The following is a 10,415-nucleotide window of genomic DNA, read 5'->3' on the forward strand; positions in this document are numbered from 1 at the left end:
CCCCAATTCTGTGCACTGGGGTTACATCTTTTCACTCACTTTCTCCCCAATTCGTTAAGTATATACACCGAGTAAAGATGGAGAGATCATGCCGTCCGCGCTTACGACCGGCTTTTATAAAAATGCGCGTCTCGGGTCCCGGGGAGACGGACGCGCTGCCACTCACATCCGGCTACAAGGCTCTAAGCAAACCACGCTGCAAGATGCAATGTATAGGGCGGATCTGGGGCGGCTGGCAGGCTCGGTATTGGAGTGATGTAGGGGGATGGAGAAGGATCTGGAAGAATCCGGTTAGACCGGGAAACGGACGGGGGAGGGCCGGGGAAGGGCGCTGGGCCGGAGGGGAGCAGGAGTAGTGAGCGGGGGAAACCCCCAGAGTCCTAGAGTTTCAGGAGTGGGGGCAGGGGAGAGCCAAGCAGCTAGGAGAAGGAATGACCCCCCCCCCCCGTAAAAAAAAAAAAATTAATATAAGCACCCTTAGTACTACAGCCCGAACGGGCTTAGACGCCGCCGTCTCTAGAAAGTTCTCCACCTCCTCCCCCTCAGTCCGTCGCTCCCGCCCCAGCTCCTCCCAGCCCCTCCCTCCGCGGCGGGGTGGGACCAATCGCTCCCCGCGGCCGCTCATTACCCACCTACTCCTGCTCCCGCGCCCGATCCGCCGCGGGCTGCGAGCGCGCCGGTAGCCAGAGGTGCTCGAGCCTTCGACCGGTTCGCAGCTGGGTGGCCGCCGCGCTAGCGCCTTCCCGCCCGCACGCCCGTGCAGACAGGCCCGGACGAGAGGGCTTGGCTCGCGCCCAGTGCTCCCGGAGTAAACGGCGCACCGAGTGGCGATGACCGCCGAGGAGATGAAGGCGGCCGAGAGCGGGGCTCAGTCGGCGCCGCTGCCCCTCGAGGGGGTAGACATTAGCCCCAAGCAAGACGAAGGCGTGCTGAAGGTAGGGGGATGGGGGGCACGGCAGACGCCCATCGCAGCCGCCCTTCCCGCCGAGCCTGGGAGCCCCAGGCCGCCTCTGCAGCGTCCGGGCGGGTCGTTGAGCCGGGCCGGCGGCCGGTTGCATCGCCTTCCTGGATCTAGCTGCGTTGTTCGGGCTGGGAGGGCCGCCGCAGGCTCGCAGCGGGTGGCCAATGTGCGCGGGCCTCCCCACGGCCGTTCTCCGGCCCCCTAGGGGGGGCCCGCGATGCGGGTGAGGCCCCGGCCCCCCAGCCCTGCGGCGCCCGGGCCCGGGACTGCAGCGCCAACTCCGGCGTGCGCGGTGCAGCGCGGAGGGAGGGGCGGGGCCGCAACGCTGCATGCGAGCTGCAGCTAGAGGGCCTCGGGCGGCATGCACCCGGGCCCGCTCCGGCTCCTTTCCCTCCCCTCAGCTCTCCGCGACCCTGCGTCCCCGGCCAGGCCGCCCGCCGCAGCGGGAAGTCCCTGGCCGCCTTCGCTGGCGGTGCTGCGAGAGCTCGCTCACCCCACCCCCCGGGCAGTTAAACATTAGCTAGGACCTGAAGCGGGTCACCAGAGTTATTTCCTGGCCCAGAGGCCTTTGTACGACTTGGTGTCCGGGGCCTCGCCGTGAAAGAGGTTCTGGTGCCCTCCGTCCTCTTGGTTACCCTCTTCCTAAAGGCTAGGACTCAGCTAGGTCACCCGCTCGGCCATGCTGCCCCCCTCCCCCCGGCCCCGGGAAAACCAGGGAGCAGTGCATGCCGGGACCTGTAGTTCCCCTCCCATCTCGCCCTCTGCCGTCTTGATTTGGGGCATGGGGTGTGGGGCCGGGAGGAGGTGCTTTGCTGGGAGCCTCGGAGGAGGGAAAGGGAGGGATCTGGCATTCGGGGAAGGGCATCTTGACCTGGGTCTGAACGACTGATGGTGCTTCAGAGCAGGTTTTGCAGAGTACAGGATGGCGAAATCAGCCTGGATTTCATACCTCCTCCTCAACCAGTGTTTCTTTTCGTCCTGGCCTCCCACTGCTCACTTCCACGTGTGTGTGTGTGTGTGTGTGTGTGTGTGTGTGTGTGTGTGAGAGAGAGAGAGAGAGAGAGAGAGAGAGAGAGAGACCCCTGAGCAAAGCTAGAGATATCGGCGAGCCCTTATCTGGTCCAGAAACGCTCCTGGTTTTGCCCCACATGTTCGAATCTTAAGCTGTTCTCCCAGTGGGCATGTGGCTTCCCCTTCTTTCCAGCATTCTGGTGATTTCTACAAGGTTATTCATCCCAGAAGGGCCATTTCCCCTTTTTTTCCTCCAGTCCTTCCCCTTTGCCTTTCTATTCCTCAAGTCATTTGTCCTTTTCCTTAGAAGGTATACCTACCCAGGTGATCCATGGAGTCTCCTTGTCACCTCTTTTAAGTGTTAAAGAAGAGGAGCAGAACTTAAGTTCCTGAGAAATGCTCTTAGCCCAGAAATAAAAGACTTAATTAGCCTACCAGTCAGGAATGGTGGTGTCCCAAGTCAGTTTAAGGGCCCGAGTGAGAGCCCCTGTGCTTATCAGTGACCTGGTATTTTAGGACTGCTGCTATCCTGTTTATTATTCATATTCTCATCCTTGTCTTATCTGCAAACCAGATCTTGATCTGACGACCACTGGCATTTCTTTGCTGCTGCTGATAATCATCTTTAACTTTTTACCAATGTAATTCTCCAACCCTGATAGGGATTATTATTGCTAGTTTACAAATAAGGTCTAGAGAGTTGGACTTGTACAAGATCATACAGCAAAAACTTGAACCTCGGGTCTTTTGGCTCTAGTTTTCAAACCAAGTCGTTTTATGTTCCACCTCAAGTAAAATGGGGGGAGGGGGTGGGAGGTCAGTTGACTTCTAGCCAAACTCCATATCAGAATCATTTGAGGCTTAGTCCCTTGGCTTACAAGGAAGCAGACGATTCCTTCTGGGTTTCCATCAGAAGTATGCAGGTAGTGTGGGTGCCTCTTTCTGCCCCCATGCCTGGGTACTCACCTTCTCCCCCTTCCTCCCAGGTCATCAAGCAAGAGGGCATGGGCACAGAGTTGCCCATGATTGGGGACCGAGTCTTTGTCCACTACACTGGCTGGCTGTTAGATGGCACTAAGTTTGACTCCAGTCTGGACCGCAAGGACAAATTCTCCTTTGACCTGGGCAAAGGTAGGCATGGTTAGTGGGTTGGTAGTGTAGGCTCTGTGGAGGGTATAAGCTGTCACAAACAGAAACTATACTCTCAGAAGTTTAAGGAGGAATGGTTTGTTACACTCTGTTAATTTTTCTTCTGTTACTCTTTTTTTTTTTTTTTTCTTCTACTCTTCTGTAACTATCGATCTCTGATCTCTATCTCACCTTCCCTGATCATCTCTGAACACCTCAGTTCCTGTTCAGGGATGGACTGCCTTATTCCTTAAACTCCTTTGTTCCAGAGTTGAGTGGGGGTTTTTTTGTTTTGTTTTTCCTTTACTTTTCTCTTTTTAAGAGGTCTGAGACCTGACAGCACTTATTGCAACTAAGTTTTCTACTTTTCTAAAGAGTGTCTAGCCTCCCCTTGGGCGTGGTATAATAAAAGTCTTTTGGAGCCAGTGTTTGAGCCCAGAGTCTGATCCCTGCCAAAGAGGACCTGTTTGCTTTCTATACCTACAGGGGAGGTCATTAAGGCTTGGGACATTGCTGTAGCAACCATGAAGGTGGGAGAAGTGTGCCACATCACGTGCAAACCCGAATATGCCTACGGTTCAGCAGGCAGCCCTCCCAAAATCCCCCCCAATGCCACACTTGTGTTTGAGGTGAGTGTCCAGGAGCAGAGAGCAAGGCGAAGAACCAGCCTTATCTCGCCTGGGTCCTGGCTGCCCTCCAGCCCTTCCTGCCGCTTGGAGACAATGTAGCCAAGGCTAAGGGCCTGGCCTTAGAGGAGGAAGAGACAGGGAGAGGGCAGCTCACTCTGCTGTGCACATAGCATGCTGCTGCCAGAGAGCAGCAGCTGATGGAGGTCTCGGGTGGAGAGAGGTGGCCACAAACCCCTCTTCGGACCTGAAGCAGGGTGAGGGTTGAGGCATATTTTATGTCAGGAGCAGCGCCCAGAGATTGGTTATAATTTTGACTGGAAGAGGTCAGGAGGTCTATACATTCTAAATGACAGTATGGAATACCAGTGCTTTAGGATCAGAGGAGGGGAGGGATGCGCCCCGTGGGTCAAGGGGATGAGGAAAGCCTTCACTGAGAGGTGGAACTTCATTCATTCCGAGGATGGCTTAGCCCTCATTAGTGGATACTTGGAGAATGTTCAGAAGACTACTGAAAGATATTGGGTCATTTCCAATGCCTACCAGATTGGCCTTCTCAAGTAGCTGGATTAGGATAGGCTGGAACGTGGATAGGATAGGCTGGATCTTCTGAGGTCAACAAAAGCCGTGGGACGGGCCCACCCCTACCAGAGTTGAGACTAGAGCCCCCGGGACTTAGAACTTTTGCTAAGTGCCCCTTTGTCCACTCCTGGTCTGGCAGTTACTAAGGACTGTTCTGAGTGAGGGAGAAGTTGCATCTCACTGCTGATGGAGTTAGTGCCCAAAGGAGTCGTGTTGCCTTATGTGTTGTCCCACAGGTGGAGCTCTTTGAGTTCAGGGGAGAGGACCTGACAGAAGAAGAAGATGGCGGAATCATCCGGAGAATACGGACTCGGGGTGAAGGCTATGCCAGGCCCAATGAGGGCGCTATCGTGGAGGGTGAGACAGTATAGTCTGGGATTTCCGTTCTGATTCTGGTACTTAGGCCCTGGGTGGTTCTGGGCAAGTCACTTCCTTTTTAATTTATTTATTTTTTTCAATGTTTATTTTTGAGGAACAGACAGAAGATCGTGAGCGGGGGAGGGGCAGAGAGAGACAGAGGAGACAGACACTGAATCCAGAGCAGGCTCCAGGCTCTGAGCTATCAGCACAGAGCCTGACAGTGGGGCTCGAACCCACAAGCTGTGAGATAATAACCTGAGCCTAAGTCGGATGCTCAACCAACTGGACCACCCACGCACCCCATGTCACTTCCTTTTCTGATCCTAATTTCTTGTCTGAGAGACGAGGGATTGGACCATTTCCTCTTAACGTCCCTCCAGCTCTGAGAACACGACAAAGACATCTTGGGGGCAGGAAGTGATGAGGTGATAGAGGGAAGCCGGTGGCATCCTTCCTCAATCCCCTGCCTGCTCACATCCCTGACACATTGCCTCTTTTTCATGCCAGTTACACTGGAAGGGTACTATAAGGACCAGATGTTCGACCAGCGGGAGCTCCGCTTTGAGGTTGGTGAGGGGGAGAGCCTGGACCTGCCTTGTGGGCTGGAGAAAGCCATTCAGCGCATGGAAAAAGGAGAACGTTCCATTGTGTACCTCAAGCCCAGGTGAGGAGTGGGTGCTTTGTATAACAGATGGGTGATCAAAAGTCCGAGATCCACATGTCCACAGTTAGTTGTGTAACTGGACACTTGTATCTTTTCCTCTGTGTGTGTTCACTACTCCCACAGCCTCAGTAGAGGGCCCTGCAACTCTGCACAGCAAACGTGATCTCCATATTTAGGAGCACGGTCACAGTTGTCCACATCTCAAATCAAAGGCTAACCTTTTCAGTCAAGGCTGCTCAAGATTCCCTCCTTTACCAATGTCAAAATTTTTATTTTCCATTAATGTTCTCCATCATTGTGATATTTATTAAAACATGCCTATTATGTGCCAGGTATAATGCCGAAAATTCCCAGGTATTCAAAGACCTTATTCCTGCCTTCTAGTGACTCATTGCTCAGTGAGCTTTAGCAATTAGTAATTGAGTAATCATCCCAGTGTGTAGTGTGCGTGAGGAGGATGTGGAAGATGCTAAGAGACCAGCTAATTGTGTGAAGAGGTCAGGGAAGATTTTGCCAAACAGGAAACATTTGAACCAAGTCTCAAGGGATGGGAAGTTACTTTGCAGGAAACAGACAGGAAGCCTTTTCAGTAGGGAGCGGGTTAAGCATGGCAGCGGTGACCTAGATTTTTTTTGCCCCCCTCCTTCCCCCCAGCTATGCTTTTGGCAGTGTTGGGAAGGAAAAATTCCAAATCCCACCAAATGCTGAGCTGAAATACGAAGTACACCTCAAGAGTTTCGAGAAGGTGAGCTTGCTCGAGGTCTTCTCTGTCCCGGAATCTGGTCGCAGTAGGTGGCCTTGAGGTAGCTCACAGCTTTGTTTCTGTCTTGGGGTTAGGCCAAGGAGTCTTGGGAGATGAACTCTGAGGAGAAGCTGGAACAGAGCACCATAGTGAAAGAGCGGGGCACTGTGTACTTCAAGGTGAGCCAGCATCTGGGGCCTGGGGGAAGGCCCCTCTGGGCCCATCCTTCCTCCTGATGCCTGAAGTCCTTTTCTGTCAGGGAGAGGATGGCGGCAGTGGGAATGCCTATAATCTTCACCTAGTAGATCTAAGCTAGCTGCTCTTGCTGGAGGAGGAGGGGAGGCAGGACTTCTCATGCCCATACATCACTGATGTCTACAGAGTCTGACAGCCTGGTGCTCCTGAACCTGTGTCTATTGCCTAAGCCTCCCTCCCTCTCTAGGAAGGCAAGTACAAGCAAGCTTTACTGCAGTACAAGAAGATTGTATCCTGGCTGGAATATGAGTCGAGTTTCTCTAATGAGGACACACAGAAGGCACAGGCCCTTCGCCTGGCCTCCCACCTCAACTTGGCCATGTGTCATCTGAAACTACAGGCCTTCTCGGCTGCCATCGAAAGCTGTAACAAGGTGAGGCCCTTTTAGAGAGGGCATGGGAGCAATGTTCACGGATTTGGCTGGGTGAGCTGCCAGCAGGTCTGAAACTTGGTCTCAGTGACTAGGGTAGGGGTAGGATAGTAAGTGGGCTAGTGGAAGCTCAGAGATGAAGGGCCCAGAGGCAAGGGCTCTTGGCTTTAGTGGTAGGAGAAGCAAGCACCTTGGCTTTAGTGATAGGAGGCAGCTAATGCAGGTAGAAGGTAACACTGGATGGGAAAAACCGCCATGGCATTTTCTCGGCCCTGGTTCCTAGTCTGTCCCTCTTCTATACCTGCTTTATTCTAGAGAAAACGAAAATGTTGTCACGGGTCTTTCTCTTTCACCTAAAGCTGTTTTCCCTTTGCTTCTTGGACTAACTGGGATTCTTTCTTAAACCTTGGTTTGTTCATTTAGTGCCCCGAAACTCCTTTCTGGGGTGGAGCCAGCCATTTCCATTCTGCCTCATCCTGCGGAGTGAGGACTACCTTTGGAACCCAGTCTTGGCCACAGGCTGCAGGGACTGACGTCTCACTGTTGCTTCCTTAGGCCCTGGAACTGGACAGCAACAACGAGAAGGGCCTTTTCCGCCGGGGAGAGGCCCACCTGGCGGTGAATGACTTTGACTTGGCACGGGCTGACTTCCAGAAGGTCCTGCAGCTCTACCCCAGCAACAAAGCCGCCAAGGCCCAGCTGGCTATCTGCCAGCAGCGGATCCGCAAGCAGCTCGCTCGGGAGAAAAAGCTCTATGCCAACATGTTTGAGAGGCTAGCTGAGGAGGAGAGCAAGGTAAGGATTGGGACAGGGAACAGTTGGGATAGACAGAAGAGGAGGCTAGGCCTAACCCAAGTGCCGTGGCTGTTCATGCCTCTGGTTGTATGGGTCACTCCTGGAAACCAGAAGCTACCCTTGTCTCTGGAGGAAGAACATGTATGTTCCTTCAGCACAGAACCCTGTTGTGGGGGCCACACTTCCTCAGTGATCAGGGCTAAAAACCCACTCACAAGCCCCAGAGGTGGGGAGTTGGTTACTCTGTGTGTGCTTCCCAACCTGTACCTTTTTAAAGCCTAGGTTTTATCTGTCTGTCTATCCATCTGTCTGTCTGAAAGAGAGAACATGGGGGGGGGGGGGGAGCAGAGAAAAAGAGAGAGAGAATCTTAAGCAGGTTCCACACTCAGTGCATGACCCTGGGATCAAGACCCGAGCCGAAATCAACCAACTGAGCCACCCAGGCACCTGCTAAACCTAGGTTTTAAAAGCCCTATGTTTAAATAGATAATACAGTTACGTAGTTTTATTTAAACAGCGCAGAGGCACCTGGTTGGCTGGTTAAACATCTGACTCTTGATTTCAGCTCAGGTCATGATTTCACAGTTGTGGGATCAAACCGCACTTCAGGCTCTGCACGGGCATTGCCAAGCCTGCTTGGGATTCTCTCTCTCTCTCAAAATAAATAAACTTAAAAAAAAAAACAAAAAAACTTTAAACAGCACAAAAGAACATGTAAAAAGACTGCCACCCCCAGAAGCAATTGATATTACCAGTGCTTAGATCATTCGTACATGCACAAGTAGACCGTTTTCTCCTTTTTCCCTAAATAAAAGGCCACATGTTCCACCTCTTTTCTGCATTATGCTGTCTTCAGATCATATGTAGAAGATTGTTTTGTACCAACATAAAAATTAGCTTTCACATTCTTCGCTGCACTTAACATGGTGTAGCATTGGACACATAACCTATATCCTCTTACCCAGTCTGATTAGTCTTCCAGTGTTCTAAACCAGCTCTGTCTGATGGGAATATAACGCAGTCTACACAGCGATTTAAGTTTTCTGGTGGCCATGTTAAAGTGAACAGAAAAAATATAGCAGTGGGTAGATTTTTTTAATTGCATTTGTTTGGGTTTTTTCTTTTCTTTTTTTTTTTTTTTTTCCAGACTAAGTAAATCTCTTAAATATCCACTGTTTTGTTGTACTTAAAACCCATCCATTTGAACTAGCTGTATTTGAAGCACTCAGTAGCCAATGTGGTAGTAACTGCCATGTTGGATGAGTACAGTTCTAAGTAGCACCATAGTGAACGATTTTGTAAATTTACAATTTCATGTGTGTGTGCCTTTAGGACATACCTGGAAAGGGAGTTGGCTGTGTTGGGGTAATTCTGTTGGAAGCTAGCATGTTTTGTTTTGTTTTTTTTTAACTTGGGATGAGTATTTGTGGTACAGACCCAACACAGTGTCAGCATGGTGGTAGGTGAATATAGCTGTGTCCCCAGATCAGTGCAAGCAAGTGGGAGTGGGGACATGAAGTAAAAGTCCCCTTTGTCATCAGAGGGATTGGGCCAGATGAGAACTGGAACTCATCCCCTTCCTGTCTTCCTTTCCGCAGGCCAAGGCAGCAGTAGCTGCAGGAAACCATCATGCTGACATGGAGATGAAGGATGACCAGAAGAATGATGTGGCAGGGAGCCAGCCTCAGGTGGAGACGGAAGCATAGCCTCTACCCAGCCCTACTCCTGCGGCTGCCTGCCTCCCCTGCTCCCTCCCCTCCTCCACCCTGTTAGTTTTGTAAAAACTGAAGAATTTTGAGTGAATTAGACCTTTATTTTTCTATCTGGTTAGATGGTGGCTTTGGGGGAAGGGGGAAAGGAGTAGGCTGGGGGATCGGTTTAGGTGATGTCACCCCCTCTTCCCTTCCCCCTTCCCCCATTACATGTGAACGAATGTCCATCCACACGCACACTCATCAGAACGTTAATTTATTTTGCTGCTTCTGTTTGCTATGTCCATTTTTCAAATGGTAGAAGGGAGTGAGTGGTAGGGATACTTGCGGGGTCTGATGTGAAACCAGGGTGGAGAGGGAGACTCCTGGGCAGCCATTTTCCTTGTCCTTCCCTCCTCCCGGTCTGTTCCCAAACATGTGGCCTCCATGTGGGTGCTAGGGGCATGGGGAAAACCACTGCTGTGCCCGCTACTGCTCTCTGTTCCCGTCCTCACCCCAGATGGTATGGCTGAGATGTCTTCTGGTGTCCTGATGACCGCCTCTGCTGCCCCCCCCCCCCCCCCCCCATATTTCCCTTTGGATCTGTTTCCCTTCTCAGCCAGGTTGTGTCCCCAACCCCCTCAGCCTTTTCTCTGCACGTTGCTGAAGGTCCAGGCTTGCCTCAAGTTCTGTGCTTGAGCAATAAAGTGGAAACAAAACCTGAGTGTCAGGCAACCTTTTTCTGTTTGGCCTCAGAGGGTGGGCATGGTGGCTGTGCAAGTGCAGCAACGATGGAGGAGCATTCTTTGAGCATGGAGTGGTGCCCACATACGGGGCCTCTTGGGTGCTGCCCAGACCACTGCCACCACCGCCACCCCACTCCCCACTCCACCCCCCACCCCCACAGCCTGGTGGGTTTTCATAGCTCTGCTTTTGTTCCCTAACACTTAGGAAAATATAAACATGTAAAATACTGGGACCAGTTGTGTGTGTTTTGGTTAGATTTGTCTACTTCTGCCTAAGTGATCTAGCAGAAAGCACAGCTTTCTTGGTTTCTCATCAAGGTAAAATTCCTGTTAGCCATCCCTCCAGTTAGACACCTTTTACACAATTAAGGTGAAGAACAGTAAAGCCAAGGAACATGCACTCAGGCCCGCTTTCCAGCTTCCTCCTTGACCTTAATAGAAAAAAGCTTATGCTTATGCTTCTAACTATGTGTTGACCTTTGGC

The 10,415-nt window shown here is 51.8% G+C and overlaps 1 protein-coding gene across 1 annotated transcript; it reads left to right on the forward strand.

The window, feature by feature from the left end:
- Positions 1-637: 637 nt before the first annotated feature.
- FKBP4 (FKBP prolyl isomerase 4) lies at positions 638-10,164 on the forward strand. Its single transcript, XM_047867700.1, has 10 exons — positions 638-935; positions 2,959-3,103; positions 3,587-3,729; positions 4,545-4,665; positions 5,176-5,332; positions 5,987-6,077; positions 6,170-6,253; positions 6,517-6,702; positions 7,255-7,494; positions 9,093-10,164. Exons 1-10 carry the CDS (start codon positions 831-833, stop codon positions 9,198-9,200), a joined length of 1,380 nt encoding a protein of 459 aa, XP_047723656.1. The 5' UTR covers positions 638-830; the 3' UTR covers positions 9,201-10,164.
- Positions 10,165-10,415: the final 251 nt, after the last annotated feature.

The sequence above is a fragment of the Prionailurus viverrinus genome, chromosome B4, assembly GCF_022837055.1.
Source record: "Prionailurus viverrinus isolate Anna chromosome B4, UM_Priviv_1.0, whole genome shotgun sequence".
NCBI lineage: Eukaryota > Metazoa > Chordata > Mammalia > Carnivora > Felidae > Prionailurus > Prionailurus viverrinus.